Source organism: Zeugodacus cucurbitae, chromosome 3 (assembly GCF_028554725.1).
Source record: "Zeugodacus cucurbitae isolate PBARC_wt_2022May chromosome 3, idZeuCucr1.2, whole genome shotgun sequence".
Classification (NCBI taxonomy): Eukaryota; Metazoa; Arthropoda; class Insecta; order Diptera; family Tephritidae; genus Zeugodacus; species Zeugodacus cucurbitae.
This window is the reverse complement of record NC_071668.1, coordinates 10,691,772-10,715,418: the sequence shown is the minus strand read 5'-3', so window position 1 is coordinate 10,715,418 and position 23,647 is coordinate 10,691,772. Positions and strand designations below refer to the sequence as shown.

The following is a 23,647-nucleotide window of genomic DNA, read 5'->3' as shown; positions in this document are numbered from 1 at the left end:
AACCCATATGCCGGTAATATGAAATTTCTTTCCGAACGAGTCCAAAGTTATTCAAGATATTGCCAACCCTGCACATTTTTACCTCACAACAGCAACACTGGTTTAAAATATTTTTGATATCGCGTCATTCCTAATTCGTTTGGTGAATCTGATTGCATTTTGTTGTTTTCATCTACTTCGTGCGCCACTTTCAATTTCGTCACTGATTAAATTAAGTTACTAAAGGGATATTAACAAATATATATATATATAAATATGGCTGGAACATCACAAAAATATAGGAATTTCGTAGCTGAACCAATGGGCGACAAATCGGTTACAGAGTTAGCCGGAATTGGAGAAGTATTGGGTGCACGATTAACAGATGCGGGATTTGATAAGGTTTGTTGCTATTGCTCGCAGGATTAAACTGATATTCTAATGTATGATACTTCCAGGCTTATACCGTATTAGGTCAGTATTTGATACTAAAAAAAGATGAGGAATTGTTCAAGGACTGGATGAAAGACGTGTGCAATGCGAGCTCCAAACAGGCGTCCGATTGCTACAACTGTTTGAACGATTGGTGTGAGGAGTTCCTGTAAATATTCAGTGATTGTGGCTTTGTCACGCTAATTTAATTATTTATAATTATGCATGGTTTAGCGTGAAATCGCACATAGAAAAATTAGTATTTAAAAATGTGTATGAAAATAACTAATGTAGTTTATAACAACAAAAGAAATATCATAGCTTAAGTAAGATGTTTGAAAAGGTTTGTAAAACTAAATATTTTCTCAAGTAATGCATTTTAATACCAATTAGTGCAATTTGTTTTTGCATCGAATAAATGTTTGTTCAACTGGTACAATATAAAAATAAAGAACATAAAAATACATGTAACTACTTTTTTTTTAAATTTCGTTGCATATAGACATCATCATAATAATTTTTAATCGAGAATATATCATTTTTTTGTTCACACTGGTTAGAATAACGAACGGAGTTTATAAACTAGTGTTTTGCTATAAAAAATAATAGATCTATCATGGTTGCTTGATTCCTATTATCCGCCATTTTCCCTTTTTCAAATTCTTTCTGTTCAATGAACATATATGTGTCTCTTTCTTGTTTATGTGTAGAGACAAAATATAAAAAAATATTCGGTGTTGCTATCAGGGTAGCCAAATTAACATCGACTTTAAAATGTTTAAACCTGTCAATTTTATAGAATGCATAATAACTTTTTTAATTTTCTTTGGATAAATATTTATTTTATATATTTTACCATGATAAAAAAAACTGCATTTAATATTCATCGTTCTAATTCTCAACAGACAGAACAGAATTGGGTATTATACCACCATTTGTTTTTAATTTTACTCTGGCAACTCCAGTTTAAAAATTTAACAACACGGGCGAGAATAGAAAGTGCTTAGTTTTCTGCTCTCGGTAATTTTCACATAAAATTTTATTTATTAAATAAACGTACAAAATAAAAAAAATTTTGAATAATTCAAATTCAAAACAGAAAGTGATTTATTTACTACAATATAAACGCAAGACTACTAAGATTATTCTATACCAGCTCAAAAAGCTGAAGAAAAGTACGTGGACAGGAGTCAAAAAGAACGAGTATTTTTTTCGGTAAAAGAGAAAAAGACAAAAGGAAGAAGAAAGAACGGAATCGGTAACATTCCTGTTCGGTCCACGAAAATCTGCTGCCAGTGACAAAGTTTTTATAAACCAATATTTTAGTGTAGTCCTGAATTATAAGTGATTGTTGGAATTACATGTGTATTAATTAATTAATGGAGCAGAATATTACAAATTGTTCATATTAAAACAAATATTTTAAAGTGATTAATCGCTGAAGTGTATTAGACTATTACTGACCATTGCTATCATTGTGTAATTATAGTTGCATACTTATTTTATACATTTAGTTTTTGGAAATTCAAATTCCTCTTGTCTGTGGCTGACATTAATATTGCTTGTCTCATTCGTTTAAAGTGATTTGTATTTGTGACAAGAGGATAATCCTCTAATGAATTGAAATTAAGTGGTATGGAAAAGTTCATTGCCTCCCATTGTTGACCTGCTAAGACGGGTAGAAGTATCAATGAATGACCGAGGGGAACAAATTTCGCAAACGATATAAAATTGATTTCTTAGGCCGTTGAAACAATCAACAAAACATTGTATATCATCTCGGGGGAAATAGGTGTAGTGCACACGCGATTGGGCACAGCGTCGAGTTCGGTGTTCGTCGTATTTTCGGTCGGTGCGTAGCTCTGTTTCTTTGTCTATAATTTTTTTCTATGGTTGGCAACACCCTTCAAACAATTCCGTCATTCATAGAATAGGGAGTAAAGACGTACGAAAGAAATGAGTATAGTGGTCACTTCGATGTCCCAACCAATAAGTAGGCGTTGCGAGGTGTTAAAAAGAGAAAACATTGTGTCTATTTGAAATAGTCAATAGGTGTTGGAATATAATAAAGTTGCCAGTATACATAAATTAAAGATTTACAATTTATAAATGCCATTAATTAATACATAAATATACTATTGGTACCAATAATATTACCTTTTTACTATTATTGTTTAAGTCATTGGCTATTTAACAATCTAGTATATGATAAAAATGTAAAGTTATGTGCTGTTATAACACATTTAAATATTAATTTACAAAGTTGTTGCAATCTGGCATCATATTTCCGCTTTTGGCATTTTTTTTTATTGCAGGGCTTCTCGTTTTTCTTCGTAAATTTTTCTTGCTGCAATTTTTCGCTCTTATTCATTTAGTTTTTTTTCGTCTGCTTTCACACTCTTCTATTAGGAGAGAGTATTTTTGCGTAAAGGATTTTCAACGATTAAAAAAATGGAAAGGATTGCGAAATTGTTTTAAATTAACATAATTTTGGGAAAAGAAAAAATACATTTTTATTTTTTGTTTATTCTTAAATTGCTTCAAATAGAAATGTGAAAGGTAAAACAGTAAAAGCAGGTTGAAGTCATTCATTTCATTACAGACACTCATCCAACCCTCAAAGTGTGCAGGGTTGGAAAGTATTATCGTGACGACTGTTCATTTTATATATACAAAACTAAAGATTCACAAAAAATATTTAATATCAAACAACTGCGGATTTTATTTTTCATGTTTACCATCTCAGATTGTCGATATTTAATATATGGATGGTTTAAAGTGAATTATATATATGATATATTTTTATACGTATACATTTATACAACATAAAGTCAACTTTGAGGTGTTGAGTTGGCCGGTGCGTGCGTAGTGCTGATGTTCCATACATAAATCTTGTAGTGTTACATTTTATATTTATATTACGTCTGGGAAGTCTTCCCAAACTTAACCAACAAGGTGAAAGTTAAAAAAATTCAGATTTAAGATCTATGGAAACTGAATCATCCTGTGTGAAAATTTTATCAAATATAAAGTAACTCAAATCGTTAATTTTGGTATCAATGTTTTATTGTTTTTAAGTATATTTTTAATTTTTTTAATAGAAACACTCAGCATCATAAATTGAATCGGGCGAAAAGTCTGCCTAGTCCAAAACAGTGCGATAAAAATATTTGTAAGAAATATTTTATAAAGAACAAATGAAACAAAAAAGCAATATCAATAAATAATAATTCTATAAAGCCATCGGATAACTGCGTATACAATATTACATCAAGTTGGATTTGCAAAAATAACTAAATTTCTAAAAAAAAAGCTATATAACCAAACCGTTAAGTGCTGCTAAAAATTAAGTTATTGCCACGTCTGCAACAATAACTTGTTGCAAAAATACACAAAATTGCAACGGCTAATATTTAATTATAAGTTAAAACCGCAATATATTCGAAAAAACGTTAGTATAAAAACAAATCCCGATGGGCACTAATTCAGGAGCAACAACCGGCATAAATAATAAACCCGTCGGTGCGGGTGGTGCAAGCGGTAGTAGCGTTGTTGGTGGCGTTGGCGGCAGTGGCGGGGTTGGCGGTGTTGGAGGTGTCGGAAACAACAGTTTGAGCGGTGCAGTCGGTGTTGGCGGTATAGCCGGTGGTAATGTTAATAGTGCGCCAGGCACAGGAGGTATTGGTACCGGTAGCAATGGTAGTGAAGATAGTGGAAATGGCGGAGGTGGCGGGTCTACTGGCCAAAACAATCAACAAACTACTCCACAGTACACCATACCAGGTATACTACACTTTATACAGCACGAATGGTCCCGTTTCGAATTGGAACGCTCTCAATGGGATGTGGATAGAGCTGAATTACAGGTGAGAACGCCAGAATATTTTGCCATTTTGACTTCATTAATAAAGTTTATCTAAGAAAAATTGGAAAGGGTAATTTAAAAGTAAACACATATTTAGACAATTTCAAATACAACTTACTTATGTACATCACAGCTTCTATAGTTTTGATTAGTTATTCATTATTTTGAGTATCTAGATTATTTAAGCTTGAATAGTCTCAACAAACATTTCAGCATATAAGTTTGATTTATTGAATTACATTCACATAAACTATAACCCTGCAGTTATTTGCATGTTCTATTGATAAATACAGAGTAGTATACATACATACATTGTTGAATTTTCCATTTCATTAATCTTATGCGCTTAACATCACCTCAGTGAATGCGAACGAATGATTATCGACTAAAATTGTTACAAAAAATAATATCATGCTTTTTAAATTTTAAATATGTCTTTTAGTTTTAATCTTTCGCGAAGGGTTTCCAAATAATTCGATCCTTTACGGTAGATACTTAAAACTAAAGCATCTTGACGTTTCGGGCATATGTACTGTCTGTCATATGTAACATTTATAGTACGAACATACATATTTATGTACATATGTATGTCTGCATTTGTGTGCTGATTGTTTTGTGCATCACTAAGATTTCCATTCATATTTCAACATTGTTTTCAACTGAATCTATATATAATTAGTCATTTGCTTTAGTCATGCTCTGCTTGACTTATGCACTTAACTACGCCTGAGTTTACAACGTTTGATATGCATTTTTGTCTATTAAAACATATTCCTAAGCTATAATTACACATTTTTAACCATAATTCAACTTCTTTCTATTTTGGCATTTATATTTGGATTTGTTTATGTGCATTGATTATATGTAATTACATTGTATAATTCGAAACACTTAATCGGGGTAAACTTAATTTTCGTATCTGGAGTCTTATCCATTATATTGGTAAAAATATTAAATTTTCTATTGGAATTTCCAACAATCACACATAAAATAATATATCGTACATGTTAACAAGTTTAATATTTTGTGAATGGCAGACTTAATATATAATATTTTATCGGCGCTTACATAAAAACGTTTGTGCATAGTATAACCACATTTTTTTGTATTTCATGTCTGAAATTCCACCATTTCATTATATAACAATTTCTTAAAGCGTAATGTGTGCCGCGCACAATATATAAAAAACTTCTTCATTTCCGCAAAATTCACTATAAAAGTGGCTACGTCACGCAACCAACGTCAATGTGTATATATGTTGTTATGCATGTACTATATTGCATCTACAGAAAATACATTTCTTGCCATTTATTTCATACATTTCAACATTTTGTACTTTTAACACTTCATTGATTGCATGTTTAAGAATGCTTTACTTTCAATCAGCACAATTATCTAAAAGGCATGAACGTTAAAGTGTGAAGTTCTATTAAAAAGGTATAGGTCCTTGACTATGTAAAATTTACTAATATATCTAACGGTTGAAATTGAAAATTATTATGACCTTCAAATAATTTTGTTGGTTTAAATATAGGAAAGCTAAACCAAATAATATTTTTTTCTTAATTTCAATGCTATTTTATTCAACAAAATTTTACTTTTAGATTGTAATTATAGCACTTAGTTATAAGTCATATTATTCATATTATTTTTGTAACGACTTGTAACAGAATTGTATATAAAATAGTTAGGTACCAAACTTTCTTTTTTCCCCAATATGTAGTGTAAGTTAAGGTTTGTTTTGTTTTGCAATTTGCATATACTTTTTTGACAAATCTTTTCACCTGACAGCCCAGCAAAATCGAAAACGTACACACATATGTTTATACTATATGCATACGTGTAAATTGAACATATGTACGCATAACGGGTTGTCTTAAATAAATATGCAAATTTGTTTTTGTTATTTAATATTTGGCTTTGGCTTTTCATAGACTACTCACCGGCCGGCTATTGTGGCTGGCGCCCACTATGCACACAAGTGTATCTACATACATAAATATGAACATTAAATCAACACAAAACTTGATCACCGTCAAACCGGACCAAATGTAAATGTAAACGGCCTTTACTTGTTGTCATTTTCCTAACAACATTTTTGCGCACATAAAGCTTACTGCAAAATGTCCATGTGTAGCAAGTAAGAGCGCGTGGCTGTTGGTGCAGCACAGTCGCTGTAATCGCTCTTACTGCTGCATACATGTTCTTGGTCTTCACCTTGCATATTGTATTAGATGGTGTTTGTACACAGTGTCAGATATCCGAAAAATATACTAGTAACTGACTGGTTGCTTTGATTTTTATCTTTTCTAATTATATGCGACTAAATGTTATTCATTCAACATAATTTTCTTCGGGTTCTTTGTAAAATACATTTAAATTTATTACAGTCTCAAAATATCTAGTAAAATTCCTTAAATTAGTTTTTTTTTCGAATTACGTTTAGAGACTAGAAACGCGGATATATATAACACAACACGTAAGAACTACTTTACAACTACACCTTATTTGACGTTGCACCGATTTCGCCATATAAACTTGTCTGTGCCACTTTTATTCTGGTTGTTTATACATACATACATACATACATATGGATGTAGAAATGTATATTTTTAATCGCTGGAAACCGGTGCTTTTTAGCATTTACCACATACTTTGAAACCATCAAGTGTCAGCAGCCATTTGTCACTGCGGCCTTGTTTATTCGCCCAACTGTCTGTTCATACCTTTGTTGCTATATTTGTACTGATGCGTTCGTTGGCTGCAGGCGTTATTTGATTGCGCTGACGAGGGCACATCGAACCATTTCATTATTGCTTTTTTTCTTTTCTCTCTTCTATTTGAAGGTTTATTTGCTTTTCTAGTAGCTTTGGTAGAGTTCTAGTAAATAATTGCTATTTACACAGCAGAAGTTTATGCCTTTTTATTGAATTTGAAATTAGAGATTTATCTTTAAGATTTAATGTATGTATATTATATTCTGACAAAATCATCTTTAATGATGCTAGAGACTAGTGTCATGAAGTGAATAAATTTCATGGGACTTCCAACTCTACTTCATCTGACTGGTGAAGTACATGTGCGTATACACGGAGAAGTAGATTAAAGCTTTCATTTTCAAGTCGATTAAAATGAAATAAAAAATTAATGTAGATTTTCATATTGTACGGTAAATCAATCGTAACCAGCGTTTTAATTGAGTAGAGTCAGGTTAATTCTTCAATTAGCTCCTATGTGAAAATGCTATAATCATTCTCATTTGAATAATGTAATAAACAAATGACACGGTGGCAATGCAATGCCCACTTAAACTTTCATTGCAGATGCCAAAGCTTTAAAATATACAAAAAATCATGAGAAATTCACAAATTAAAACAAAATACAAAAATAATAAAGAGCCGTAAGCAAATAGTCATATATGTATGTATGCGCTGGAATGTACAAACAATGTGTTGCAGCTGAGATGCCGTTGCTGAGGATAACGCCACATACTATGTGCATTCAAACATTTGTAAAGCGAGAGAAGTATTCGAATTGCCGGCATTGGGGAATGGGTGGGCGTATAAATTTATTCAATGCTAAACAATTTAACAAATTTGTGAGTGGAGTTAAAAATTGCATGCATGCATTCATTGTACGAGTATGGCATGTGGCATGCAACACTATTAGCGCCAGAAAATCATACTGAATAGAATCGTGTTGAGAGGCCCACAAGGTGAGAACTGCAACACAAAAACAAAAAATAAACCAAAAGCAACACAGTTAGGATGGGATACCGCAGTGCCGCACATCATTTGTTGCAACAATAACAGAAATAGCTTTAATAATATTGAAATAACATACAATCATGTTTAAGCCTTAGTTGCTTTCACTTCGCAATTAAACTAGAAATTATGTTAAAATATTTGTTACAGTAATGCAAAAAATTTTGAAACGATGGAAAAAAAATTAAAGTCTTCAATTGGCTCCATAGTTTAATAGATGTGTGACCGACCCGATCCGCTTCGTCCGCACAGCGGTTTGCTTCGGGAAAGCCATTTTTCACTATTCGATTAGTTGAATAATCATTTTAGGAACCTAAGGTAAAGGGTGATTTTTTAAGAGCTTGATAACTTTTTAAAAAAAAAAAACGCATAAAATTTGCAAAATCTCATCGGTTCTTTATTTGAAACGTTAGATTGGTTCATGACATTTACTTTTTGAAGATAATTTCATTTAAATGTTGACCGCGGCTGCGTCTTAGGTGGTCCATTCGGAAAGTCCAATTTTGGGCAACTTTTTCGAGCATTTCGGCCGGAATAGCCCGAATTTCTTCGGAAATGTTGTCTTCCAAAGCTGGAATAGTTGCTGGCTTATTTCTGTAGACTTTAGACTTGACGTAGCCCCACAAAAAATAGTCTAAAGGCGTTAAATCGCATGATCTTGGTGGCCAACTTACGGGTCCATTTCTTGAGATGAATTGTTCTCCGAAGTTTTCCCTCAAAATGGCCATAGAATCGCGATGTCAACCAAGTTCAGTTCTTCCATTTTTGGCAACAAAAAGTTTGTTAGCATCGAACGATAGCGATCGCCATTCACCGTAACGTTGCGTCCAACAGCATCTTTGAAAAAATACGGTCCAATGATTCCACCAGCGTACAAACCACACCAAACAGTGCATTTTTCGGGATGCATGGGCAGTTCTTGAACGGCTTCTGGTTGCTCTTCACCCCAAATGCGGCAATTTTGCTTATTTACGTAGCCATTCAACCAGAAATGAGCCTCATCGCTGAACAAAATTTGTCGATAAACACATTTCGAACCGAACACTGATTTTGGTAATAAAATTCAATGATTTGCAAGCGTTGCTCGTTAGTAAGTCTATTCATGATGAAATGTCAAAGCATACTGAGCATCTTTCTCTTTGACACCATGTCTGAAATCCCACGTGATCTGTCAAATACTAATGCATGAAAATCCTAACCTCAAAAAAATCACCCGTTATTTCTTAAGCTAAAAAATATATATTAGTGAAGTATAGCAGTCCTAACCAATTATGTTGAACACGAGTGTATTTAGCTGGAAAACTGCAGAAAATTTGCGGTAAAATCGCATTACAACAGAATTAGCCAACACTGAATTTTGTGAAAGTAAAAGCACCTTTTTGCGAATTAAATAAAATTGCATGAAATGCTGTTTGTTGTTACGCTTTCAATTCTCGTTTAATAGTGCGAATCCATAATGCATTTGCTTGCTTTTCTCTTTCTGCGGTTTACCATTAATTAATGTCTATTTAATGAGCTTATAGACACATTTTATACACTTATACACATATAAACACGTGTGCAGATAAAAGATGCTCAGATGTACATATATACGAGTGTACGCGATTGTGCGTTTCCAGCAGCTTGGTAAACATAATTATGCTAATGAAATTTTAATTTAATTTGCGCCACTCCCTAACCATGTCCCTCTTCTTTTTTAGCAAGTTCTGGTTTATTTTATTTTTTTTCGGTTGCTTGTTTCTTTTTTTATTGTTTTGTTTTGCTGCGTACCACATTAAGCACGCATGCACCCAAGTTCAAAGCCATACACAATATCATACTACACGCTCTTACGTGTAACGTGTACACCGTAAAAATGAGCTCATTCAGCTTCAAATCCATTTAAGAGGCACGTAATAGTTTAACAACTTCCATTGCTGTAACCCATCAGTCAAGAACTTAATGTGCACTCAGTTAGGCATTTATGTGTGTATGTATTGTACGTGTATATGTGGACCACCCACAAGCCTGTTGTGTTAGTGTACCACAGGGCGCTTGTCCTTACACAATTGATTTGTGTGCATGCCGCCTATAGGTAAGCGTGCGTGTAGGTTCGGATCATAAGAGATATCAGCACATAACAGCTGTTAAATGAATGCGTTGAGCGGAAACGTCAAAAGTCAGCGTTATCTCCGGCACGAGTACTTTGCCGGGCGCTTTCTGTTTCCCACTATCTTTCATTTAATTTTTAGTCCTTATGAGCATTCATATTCATACATACATATGCATAGGCGTTTATGGCAGACATATCGAGACTGTGAGGCGCTCAATAAATTACCGGGTAACTGTGAATTAAATATGTTACTGGAGCGTTGGCACGCAAATTGCCACACCTTTTGCTTTGCCGATGTGTACCATTCGTCTTTTGTGGGGTACCTACTTATGTGTTTCATGTTGTAACGTAATTTTCGTAGAGTGTCTTCGTTGATTTATAACGGCAGATATAGTAATTCGTTTATTGTTTAGTAATTTAGTAGTAAGTGTAATCTTATAAGTATAAACAAATTTTACTTATTTGTATTTTATGCAAGATTTCTCCGATCAATAATTTGTAAACGAAAACTCCAAATTTGCAGTACATCGGTTGTGCAACATTTTTAATATTTTGCTGGAGCGTAGACTCGACGATTATCTCTCCTTTATCGATGTCTTTCTACTACATTCAAAAACAACAATCTACAACTAACATTAATCAGATAGCCTTTTGCCACAGGATCTAATTGATCAATTAACCGGCCTCTGCTCGATTAAAACGCTGATTAATATCTATTTACCATACCAAATAAAAAACTATATTAATTTTTATTTGAATTTTAATCGACTTGAAAATGAAGTGCAACTCTGCGACAAAGACCGTATTTGTATTTATATATACGTTGTTTGTTTATGAGTAGTTGTCCACGCTACATGACGGTAGATGTCGCTGCTAAAATAATAATCAGCTGATGAAACTTTCCAACTTTCTAAAGGCAAAAACAAAAATGTATAGCTGATCGGTTATCAAGAACCGGCAGTGTGAAGGGCAAAAACTGGTTTCTCAATCAAAATTTTAATATATCAATTAATTTGACTGTGTGAAAAGGCTATAAGCTCTAGAAACAGAAAAACGTGGTTGGGGACAAATCTTAGACAGTTTTCGAGTTTCGATTTTCAAACGTTTAGTTGTTTTTTTTCGATTTTTAAATAAAACCTAAGAGAGTAGTTTTATAACGTTTTCAAGATTTATTTAATGTAGACCATCTTGGTTTAGCATAGATTATTACAGCCTATCTGACCGTCGTCACACTTTAAAGGGCATTCTTAACTATAAAAAGTTCTGTGCTCAGTTATACGTCTGAACATCTCCACAATCGTCTATTGACCGCAACTTAAAAATATTCATTGAACAGGATAATTACATATTAATCCGAAAACTTTCAACGTAATTCAATTTGTAAAATATAATGGCAAGTGAATGGCAGTCTTTACAACCATTTCCATTGTAAACTCTTCACTGGCAGCGATTAATTTGATTGTATATTGAATTCAATTAATTTTATATTCATAAATATTAAGGATATTGCATGGCAAAATAACTTACGTGACTGAGTAACAAACCGACCCCACATGAAAACTTTCAACAACTATGACGCATTCCTTGCGACTTAGTGACGCCTGCTGCCACCCTGCCTACCCCGATCATCACGGGGGAAAAACGTAACATGTTATATAATACTTGTGTATGTACATGTGCGTATACACGGACAGCCACAGTGACCGCAGAACACTAGCAGACTAACTAACTGAGTGACCGAGTAATTGGTCGGTGGGTCTGCTGTTATGCCAACAAAATAATTCCATCAATTAACAATTGAATTAGCACTAACCGCACCAGTGAGGAAACGCTGATGTCGACAGACTCTTTTAATGTGTTCTTCCGTGGGTGGCACTAATCTGCACCGAAATACGTGTATATGTGCTTGTATAAGTTAGCTAGTGTTAAATAAAAAAAAACTTATTGGTTTGTGGATTTTTACAATTATTGAAAATAATTTAATATTAAAAATAATAATTTTAATTAAAAAAAAATTATAATTTATAAATATTAAAAAATTTAAAAAATTTAAAAGATTAAAAATAAATAAACCTTCTCTTCTATCTTTTATAAGATAGGAGTTTGTTTCAGAAATAATTCTTATTTTCGGCTTAAATTTCATGTAGAATCTTTAATTCTAAACAATCTCTCAGCTAAAACAACTACAACCTCAACACTTTACACATAACAAACTAAACACCCCTTGAGATTGCATTTAATAAATACTCAAGAAGGGTGTGCATGTTTATTTTATAAATATTTACAATTTTTTTTAATCACCCGACCATTCACAAGCTTTATTACTATGTATATCCATTTATGTACATATGTACATATATATCGATACTCAAAACAAATTTCAGTGCCATTACCATTGGTTACTCCAAAGGCCATACCGCGAAGCCACACATACTAACATTTGTCGGTGAAGACTAATATTTACATTTACTCAACACCTTTCTTTGGCAACACACAATGCTATCAACACATAACTGCTTCACACCTTGGCTCTTTTTGCGTCCTGTCTGGCACTTTTCACTTGACAGTTTTCATTTTGTTCTTTGAGAAAAGTAAAACAAAGAGGAAAAGGAAATTATGTTATCCCAAAATCCCCAGGGTAACATTACCGTCTGATTTTTCCAACTTTTGTATATACATACATAACTGTATAACTCAGCAGTGAATTGACAGGAAACGGAAGAAGCAATAACTTTCTCACACTTTTACTGTCTTGTGTAATATCTGAAAGTGGTTTGCTCTCTGAAAATTATAATTAATAACGGTGTACAACACTCGGCTATGTATTGGACTAAACTAATTTTTTCCGGTAGACTAAGTCGTAAGGCAAACAAAATTTTTTCTCCGATACGAAGTTTCTTCTTAATTCCATGGTGTATAAAACTTTTTCGTCAAGCTTATATGACAGGGGTCCAGTATTTTTCGATATACATTATTTTTATTTTTTTCGAAGATCAAACTTGGGAACGATTGTTTGAAAATGTTTCTTTTTCGATGGTTCTAATATACTTTGTCAGAATCACATTGAAACAACTGTGATACTACCACGAGGTCGCTTAAGTTCTTTTTCAAAGTGTACCCTTCTAGCTGAGACCATATATATTAAATAGAGTGCTTATTCGCGCAATCCAAAATCGGGAATCTGAAACTATACATCCCCGCTCATTATAAAATAGTCATATTATCTCCAGCGACTTAAAAAAAAATATCTAAAACACAAACCTGAATAAGTGAGCATACATTTTAAATAAATAAAAAAAATATGTGACTGGAAAATCTCTATACCATTTTTTTATATTTTTTTTTCAGTTCTTTTTTATCAGCTTTGCTCGCTTTTCATCCACTAATCGCTCGACCAGTCCAGTCGTCTACACTTTTAAATAACAAACAATCTTTTGTATGATATTTATCGCTTCTTCATTTGTCACTCTGCATCGATTGTGTAATGTGCATATAATTTCTATCCATTGCTTCCTTTTTATCATACACCTATTGAATTTTAATTAATATTTCTCATATCCATGTGCTGTTGTCATGTTGCTGTTGTTAGTGTTGATGGCGTTTGCGGCACGTACCTTCCAACGTACTAGTGTATGGAATACACGAGTTGCGCCGCGACAACATGCCTTCTTCACATTTGTCGCCGCTTTCAATAATATTCGTATAACCTCATGCTCCGCAATTATTAAATACGTCTGTGTAATCAATTGTAAATGCGAAATAGTTTAAAACGCTCCTGTTGCTGTTGCTATTGTTGTTATATTATGTATATTGGTACGGCTCGTTGTTTACATATGTACGTATAATTACAAATATGTACAATAAATACATGTGCCCACATTCAGTACGAATTACTCATATCAAACAAGGGCGTCATTTGATTAAAATTTTTGTAATTCCATTTTGTTTTTGTTTTTTTTTTTTTTATTATTTATTTATCACAAATGAATGTTAATCGTCTTATCAAAATATTTCTACTTTCGACGCAAATTTGTTTGAAATGAAATGTGAAATTAATGTGTTTATATTTGTGAAAGAGTGATAATTCTTCATAATTGAGGATGAAATTTATGACAAAGGCACGGGTATATAATTACACTGGTCGACACAAAATATGCTTCAAAGATCAGACAATGATATTCTTATAGGATTTTCATCGCTGAACACGAATATGACCTCCAAAAGTGCCCATCACGTCGAGATTTTGAGCAAAATGGACACAAAGTCGCAAAAAACCCTGTTTTTGGCCTTTTTTGATCACGTGTAGAGAATTATGCTGACGTGCTAGAAGTCTCTTATTAGGCTTAAATTGAAGCTTTAACTGTCACATAATAATAAATTAAATTATATTCACATAAAATAAATTAAACCCCCAAGGACGTTATTCATATAAATATATGACATTTTTTTATTATCTCAGGTTAAGGTTATATAAATATTTCACAATAATTATTTTTTGTAGCTTTTAAGATTTGGTTCTTAAAATACAGTCTAATACTACTATTTTCTATATATATAAGTAACTACCAACATACATATGTTCATGCCCATCTCATAACTACATATTTCAAAAATCCCAAAAACAAATTTAACGATTTTCATTTCATTCATTCCAGGCTCGCATAGCAATGCTATTGGGCGAAAGAAAATGTCTGGAAAGCCTCAAATCAGATCTAACACGCCGTATTAAGATGTTAGAGTACGCTTTGCGACAAGAGCGCGCCAAATTCTATCGACTCAAATACGGCACTGATCCGCCTCAATTGAACGAATTGAAGCCACCAACCGATGATGCCGGCTTGGGCAGTGAAGTAGCACCCGATTCGGAGGTACCATATAGTTCAGTATCGAATACAACTTGGCGGCAGGGTAGACAAATGCTACGACAGTATTTGGCCGAAATCGGTTATACAGATAATATAATCGATGTACGTTCGAATCGTGTGCGCTCAATACTTGGTCTCAATAATAACTCCGAACAGGAGGAGAATGTCAGTCCCAATATAAATGGCAATGAGAATAATAAGCGTACTGCGGAGTCGGAGGGTTAGTAATATCGTCTTTTCCCAACTTAACCAGCTGCTATAATTAATTACTGTTATTTGTACAATGAATAGGTCGTCGCACACCAGCTAAAAAAGCACAACAAAATGATGCCATAATTTTGGATACTGAGGCCGCGGTAATGGCTAATTTCGAATTTCTTGGTACTACTGAAATGTCCGATGACGATGAGATTTCTGATGATCTCGAAATGGTCTCTGGCGAAAATGATGATACCGATATGAAAACAACAAAACGTAACAAAAGTAGCAAGGATTTGATAAGCGAAGGTAGGACATAAAGTTGCGTTTTAAATAACAACAACAAAAACAAACAAAGTGTAAAATTTTACATCAGCATATTTACATATGTACATATGTGCATTCTTGCAACAATTGTATGTATGTACATATGTGAATATTTTGAAAGTATGTACTACTAACATTGCCATTATTGTCTATTACATTTAACTTAACTTACTCTATATTCTTATTTACTAAAATGCGTACTCTTGCCATTTGCTTTTTCACTATTAATTTAATTCTATCGCTCATCTTCGTATCTTACAATTTGGTAATATGAATTATTATTTCTATTGCTTTGCACTTTGTAATGGCTGGTATTGAAAGAAAATGTATCAAGAGCTAGCTTTTAATTTGTTTACATCCAAATATAGCAACACGGTTTTTATTAGTATTATTTTTGAAGTAAATATTAAAGTGCTGTAGGTTAGAAATTAGTTAAAAGAAACAGGCATTGCTAATTAAATTAAATGTCTTTCAAAAGTAATTCAAAAAGGAAATCATACACAAAATGTAACAAACGCATATGGTATTTTAAACTTAAATTTCTTAAAGAAAAACATTTATAAATAATGAATTTTTTTCTTCGAATGCTTCTTTCCGTTTGGATTTAATTTAATCATACAATTATAGCGATCACAGTTGTGAAAATCACTCGATGATATGTGATATTATATACCAATCGTAGTCAAAAGTATAAACTGTCGAAATTAGAGTTAATTTCTACGTAATAGCCATTTCATACAGCCAATTAAATTGATCAATTAAAATTCTGATTGAGAAACCAGTTTTTGTCCTTCACATTGCCGGCTACTCGAAAATCGTTCAATAGATTTTTTTTTATTTATTTTACATCGATCTAAATTAGTGTTTTAATCGAGATGAGGCCGGTTAATTGATCGATTAGCTCCTGTGTGAAAAGGCTATAAGCCAGATAGCTACTTTCTTTGTCAAACGCTGAAATATTAAATGCCAGTGTTGGAAAACGAAAATTTTCAACATTTAAATTTTTCTTTGTCCCAAACGAAAAAACCTTTATTGCATTTTTAAATATTTAGGCGTTTATTTCGATTTGTTTATTTACTAAAAGTATGTGATTTAGAATACTACATACAAAAAATGATATGCGCGTGAAATGTACGAGCATAAAAATGTACAATTTGGATGAATCCAATGCATACAAAAAGAGTATAGAACACGATATTTTCATTCATTATTTCTTGAAAAATCACGCTTCGCTTCTCCTTATCTTTTCACCAACTTACATACATACTAGAATGTTGTACATATTTTTGTATGTAAACACATTTACCGTTGTTGTAACGTTTTTTCTTTCGTTCTATTAACAACTTTTTAGTTTCATTTGCAAAGTAGCAGTTAATAATTTAAACAAAATATTTCTCAAACAGTTGACAGTTTACAACGTCTATATTTTGAACTACATATATTTGCATACAAAATTTTATATTTTGAAACAGTAAAAATTCCTTAGAAATCAGTATATTTAGTATACAAATTAATACTGCTAATTTTCCCAAGCATCAAAAACCTTCGACCTTCGTTATTTTTCTCTTTTTCCATTTACTTACTTTAGTATTATTTCAAGTATATCCCTTTTACTCCCTTCACTACTTATGTACGTACATATAATACATACATATAAGTATAATCGATTTCAATTCATTTTCATTGCAATAATATCACGCAGCTTTTGCGCAGTCGCACTAAGCGAATCAAAGCAAACAATACAAAAAAAAATCAGCTACAACAAAAGTACAAGAAATTTTCTTCGCTTCTTTCTATTTCAACAATTATTTTGTATTTTTTTGTTTTATTTTTTTATTTTTTATATATTTAAAAGATCTTGATGCCGAGGTTGGGGAGCAGCTTCTGAATGATATAAATCTAATAACCGAAGGTGCTTATTATTCTCATAAATAGTTGTTCCTTCTTTAATAAAAAAATATATTCTTAAGAATTTTGCTTTTTAATTCCTGGCTCTTAATGTGAATGCCTTTTTGGATGGGAGAGCAAACAGCACTGCTTGAAAAAAAACGAAACTTTTTTTTAAATTTGTTAATTAAAATTGTTAAACCAATTATAAAAATAAATTATATAAATAGAGAAATTAAATTTATTTAAACTAAAAAGCAATTTTAAATGTTTTAAAAATCGTACTAATTAATAAAGCTATCGCTGTTCGCTCTCATCATGGCTTTCTGTTTCATAATATTAGCAGCATATACATAAATTTTAAAGTGTTTCAACATACTATATATGTAATTAGCATTGTTTTACATATCAAATATATCTTTACTTTGAACTAATTAATTTCTATTTTTGTTTTCCCTTTCTATGAAAATATATTCAAAATTTGCCCCACCCCTACGACTATTTTCAAAACTGATTGATTGCTTCCAATTCGATGTATCCACCGATATTTGCTAAATGATCCTTATTCGTAAATCTCCCATAAATCCCTGACAAACAACTGCCCTCCTCCCCACCAAGGATACTCATCATCGAATACGACGGAACAATTGAACAACACTGCTAACAATGCAGCTGCCTCAGCCGCGGCTCGGCGCAATCTCATTACCGCCGTCACAGCCGGTGGCGATGAGGAGGTTGACGCCTCGCTCGGCCTTGGCGAGCTCGCACAATTGACGGTGAACAACGAGGCGGAGAGTTCGTACGATGCGAACGCTAAAGATGGTGTTAGCAGCGGTGGTGGTAGCTACCGTAAAACCTGGAACGCCAAATATACGCTGCGTTCCCATTTCGATGGTGTACGTTCATTGATTTTCCACCCGGAAGAGCCGGTGCTGATCACTGCTTCGGAGGATCACACACTGAAATTGTGGAACCTACAGAAAACGGTCCAAGCCAAAAAGTCAGCTAGTCTCGATGTAGAGCCACTATACACGTTCCGTGCACATACCGGACCCGTACTGTGTCTCGGCATGTCCACCACCGGTGACGTTTGCTATTCGGGCGGTTTGGATGGTAATATTGAATGCTGGCAACTACCATCGCCAAACATCGATCCATATGATTGTTACGATCCGAGCGTACACTCAGGCACATTGGAGGGTCACACAGACGCTGTGTGGGGACTGACCACGATGCATAGCAATATTGTATCATGCTCAGCTGATGGCACCGTGAAACTCTGGTCGCCGTACACCAAGGAGCCGCTTTTGCGCACCTATACCGCTTCCGAGGCTGAAGGTACACCATCATCGGTGGATTTCGTGCGCAATGAAGTGGATCACATTGTGGTGGCGTACAATAGCGCTCATTGTATTGTGTACGATACGGAAACCGGCAAGCAGGTGGTCAAATTGGAGGCTACTCAGGAGATGTCTGGCAATACGGGGAAATTCATTAATAAAGTGGTATCGCATCCGACGCTGCCTATAACAATCACTGCGCATGAGGATCGGCATATACGCTTCTGGGACAACGTTTCGGGTACGTTGATACACTCGATGGTGGCACATTTGGAACCAGTCACGTCGCTCGCTGTGGACGCGCATGGACTGTATTTGCTGTCGGGCTCGCACGATTGCTCGATACGACTTTGGAATTTAGACAATAAGACGTGCGTGCAAGAGATCACAGCGCATCGTAAGAAATTCGATGAGAGTATATTCGATGTGGCGTTCCATGCTACTAAGCCATACATCGCTAGCGCCGGGGCGGATGGCTTAGCCAAAGTGTTCGTTTAAGTATATGAATAATTTGGACTAACCAAAATCATCAGCAACAACAACCACAACCACCACCACCACCACCATCATCAAACAACAACAACAACCGGCTAAATAATAAAGATACAAATGTGCGTCATGAAAAAGTGTTGGTGTGAAGTGAGCAGTGAGTTGAGAAAAATGATTTTAAAATGACCATGCGACATTGATGAAAGCGACGGGGAAGCGGAGTAGAAGAATAATTTAGTAGAACACGACACGACGCTGCTGTTGGGAGTGCAAGTGGAAGAGGAGCAGCAAGATGTCGAATAGCAAGCAAGCAAGCAGTTGAACGATTGAAGAATTGTAGTGCAAGTAGAGCTGTAGTTGGTTAAAATTAACAAAACAGAAGTAACAAAAAAAAAAAACAAAAACAAAACAAAACCTAAATATATATATATATATACATATATGATACATTTATTATTATAAAAACATATGGATAAGAAGCATTTCTACTACATACATACAACAACAAAAATGAAAATTGCTATATATATATGCATAATAAATAAATAAATAAATAATAAAAACTTTTCTAAAAAAAATAAACAAAAACAAAAACTACAAAATGCAAGAAATTAACATTAAATTAAAGAGCATTCATAATGACATGAGTGTGGCCCATGTCTTAGTAATTAGTGCTAGGAGAGGATTTGCGTTTGCGCAGCGAAAATCGAATGATATACTCAACACATGATTGTATTAAGTATATGAATAAATATTAAATATATATAGAGTTTACAAATACAATTGTTTGATTTATTGCTCACTCTCTCTCTAGCGCTTACGCGCGCTTATGCGGAGTGTTCTCATTTTTCAGATTTTCGCACTGTTTTCTTAGTAACAAATAATAATAATCTCTAAATGCGTTTTCGAATAAAAAACAAGGAATAATCTCTTTCAATTTTGAACATTCATTTACTAAAATTGTATTCCGCAGTTCCAAGGATAACGTAAATCTTGACAGCCAAGGATTTGGTGAATATAAATAATTGTTTATTCGGTGCTATTTATAGCAATTTTAAATTCGTTCGTTGCATAAAAATAATGTATTTTGCACTAAACTTTTTTTTAATCTCTATAATATAGGTATATTATACCATTATTTTCAATTTATCGTTGAATTTTCCAAACAAAGTGTTCTGATTTCTTTGAAAATTGTTTCGGTTTCATATTTTGAAATATTCGTGTATTGCAAATATTTTTAAGGTTTAATAAAAATTTATACTGGCTTTCATTTACACTAAATGCGCATAAATATTTTTTGAATACACTATATTTATTGCCCATCACGCGGTTGAGTATATCATACGATTTTCACCTCAATTAGCTTAAAACAATAAAAAAAACATATAAATATGACTTCATGTGGTTTAGAAATATATAAGAATATATAGCGAGTGCTTGGAAAATTCCATAAAACGAGTATACAAAATTACATGCTCATTCTCATTTGCTTTACTGATTTCCGCGAACTCCCGTCCTATTCCTCATAATACTCGTGCCCCAAAATATAATAAAAGCATTATATTTCAACTATTATCAGCAAATCCAAACACTAAACAAATAATTAAAATTAAAATAAATAAAATATTTAAAAATTGTACTACTACAAAAAACGGGCAGCGGAATAGAGCATTCGAGTTAAATTTAAGTGTGGTAATAGTGGCATTTATAAAAGCGTGTACATTTTATAAGCATACAATAATCTTGAACATTTTCAATAATTTAACTTGTATAACGGATTTTCTTGTTTTTTTTTCTTCGCTGACAACATTAACTGTGTAAAAAATTAGGCATTGCATAACAAAGTAGCAAAAAATTAGTAAACACAATCCTTTACAATCAGCAATGCAATGAGCCTAAACTCGTCGAATGCATACTCGCAGTTGTAAATATTCATACTAAATTTTCAAACATAATATTTATTAAGCGCTATGTTTTGGCTTCCAAAAAATAGTACTTTTGAACTAAATTAAACAAATATGAATTAATTATAAAATAATGAACTTTTTTATTTGTCATAATTTACGATTTAATTAAATTTATTTAAAAAGAAGTTATTTAAGATTTTCAAACCCATGCCAACCTTTTTGAACCAATTCGATTTCCTTGAAATTCGCTCGAAATGCAAAAGCTACATGTTATAAAACTTCCACATGCATTATTTTCGCCAGTAGCGCTCACTCCTTTGTAAAGCTCATAATTAATAATAATAATAAAAGATAGAAACAGTAATAAATGCATACGAAGGGGAATAAAATTAAAAGTAATAACTTTTGCACAAATTTAAACGTATTAAAAATAAGCTTTGAACAAAACAACTCTTTGAACACACATGCATACAATAATTAAAAATAATTAAATATGTTTCCAAAATGTTTAATGAAACGACAGATGTGTATGCCAAACAACTCAATAATATTAAGAGAGCGCGAACAAAGCAAATATTTGTATATAACAAACAAAAAAAAAAAACAAAAAAATATTGTTGTAAACTAAAATATTGGCGAAGCGCATAAAAATATGAAATTTTCTTTTATTTTAGTTAAAACAAAGCATTCTTACAGTTAATTTACAAACACTCTACCCTACAGAATCGTCGTTCATTTATTTTGACACCAGCTCTTCTTTTCAATATAAACAATTTTTATAAAAGATTCCAATAGAAACGCTGGCGTTTCAACAGGAGTTTAATCCGCAAGTTTATCTAGTATATTTAACTCGAAATACATTTTTTTCAACGCATTTTTATCGTATTAGCAAGCGTTATACAACAATACAAATGCACGCACGACGCACGTATAATCTGAAAATACAGCTGCTGACATACCATGAATATATAGTACATATATCGAATGTTAAATGTGTCGTTGCTAAAGTCTGGGGTACACAATTAGATGAATGGAAATTTGGTACATGAAATTTGCTATTTTTTGTTTCTATTAAAATCTATGATTTTCTAAAAACATATACGCTTAATTAAGCGAATTTTTTTTTTGAATCTGTTCATGATGATTGAGTTTAATGTTCAAAACTTGCTTGTAGTGAGGTGATGAATAGAAGGAGCATAACACATTTTTGTGGAACCATGTATTATACTTGTCGTTCTCAACTCATACTATTCCTTGATGATGTACATACATATATTTGAAAATAGTTTTATTTATTATTTTCTAATTTAAATTTTTTATTTATTTTTATAATTTTTTTTTTGTTTAAAATTTTGTTTAATTTTTTAATTTAATTTTTTATTATTTTTTTAAATTTAATTTTTTATTTTTATTTTATATTTTTTTAATATTTTTTTTTTATATATTTTTTTATTTAATTTTTTATTTCCTTTACTTTTCTTATTATATATATATTTTTTTGTTAACCAAAAGAGCTTTGCCGATATGGTGGGTGGGTATACATTGGAAAATAGAGGCAATTAAATACATAAGCATACCAGAATACAGTAGCGGTCGAAATAATAGCATTACTACTAAAAAAAAAACACAAATGTGACATACAGTTTTGTTTTTGTTTGCTCTCATTTGAAGGGCGCAGCGACATTGATATCCCTCATTTTGATAACACAAAAATAGTTGTGTATGCAGTTTTTGAAATAAAAAATATATGTATGCTTAATTTTCAGCAACTGATGTTATATATATTTTATGCAATACATGATTTCCAAAAATTAGGCACAACAAGTTTCGACCGTCTCTGCCTTATAGTTATGAGCAATTTACAAATAAAACAAACAGACAACCTAAACTGGAATTTTATTTGCCGTTTACTCGATACGACGCGATGTTACGACAAACAAAAAAGTATTTACATACTAACATTTGAAACAAAAATAATCATAAACTAATTAATGAAATGCGTTGTATCGTTTTCAAATGGTTTTATAAGTGAAAACTATTGACAATTAATAAAAAAAAAAGAAAAAGAAATGCATAAAATAATACAAAGAAGAAGAGGAAGAAGAATAAAGGAAGAAAACTGAAATCTATATGGTTTGCAATATTAACTTTAAAATTAAAGTTTTAAATAAGTATCAAATAAAAAAAGAAAACAATTTAATAATATAAATAACACATAAAATATGAATGGAGTTACAAATGCAATGGTATAAAGCTATAAGTATACACATTCAGGCACACACCATATATTAAGTAGATATAAACAATTTATAATAAAAAATAAAAAAAGAAAATAATATACATAAATAATAGATGATGAAATAACGCTCTCATTATTATAAATAGTAATATAAACATACATTAACACATGCATGGATGAATGAAAAGAAGCAAAAACCAGATTCATAAATACATAAATACTTATATAAAACGTAGTAGTTGAATTAAGATTGAAAAAAAGCA

General features: G+C 32.4%; 1 protein-coding gene and 1 long non-coding RNA gene across 12 annotated transcripts; one reads left to right on the top strand and one right to left on the bottom strand.

The window, feature by feature from the left end:
• Window positions 1–157: 157 nt before the first annotated feature.
• Window positions 158–1,406, bottom strand: LOC128920379 (uncharacterized). Its single transcript, XR_008470437.1, has 2 exons — window positions 1,268–1,406; window positions 158–1,195 (listed from the first exon to the last, which is right to left on the bottom strand). It is a non-coding gene; the product is annotated as an uncharacterized LOC128920379 (long non-coding RNA).
• Window positions 1,296–23,066, top strand: LOC105210845 (striatin-3). Of its 11 annotated transcripts, none has more exons than XM_029039402.2 (6): window positions 1,296–1,431; window positions 3,513–4,277; window positions 14,788–15,217; window positions 15,289–15,504; window positions 17,378–17,434; window positions 18,028–23,066. In XM_029039402.2, the coding sequence occupies exons 2-6, from the start codon at window positions 3,885–3,887 to the stop codon at window positions 19,245–19,247; spliced, it is 2,316 nt and encodes a 771-aa protein (XP_028895235.1). In that variant the 5' UTR covers window positions 1,296–1,431; window positions 3,513–3,884; the 3' UTR covers window positions 19,248–23,066. The 11 variants fall into 11 exon arrangements, with proteins under 11 accessions (XP_028895235.1, XP_028895239.1, XP_011180308.1 ...); XM_029039406.2 differs by having other exon boundaries at window positions 1,407–1,586; XM_011182006.3 differs by having other exon boundaries at window positions 1,409–1,626; window positions 18,082–23,066.
• Window positions 23,067–23,647: the final 581 nt, after the last annotated feature.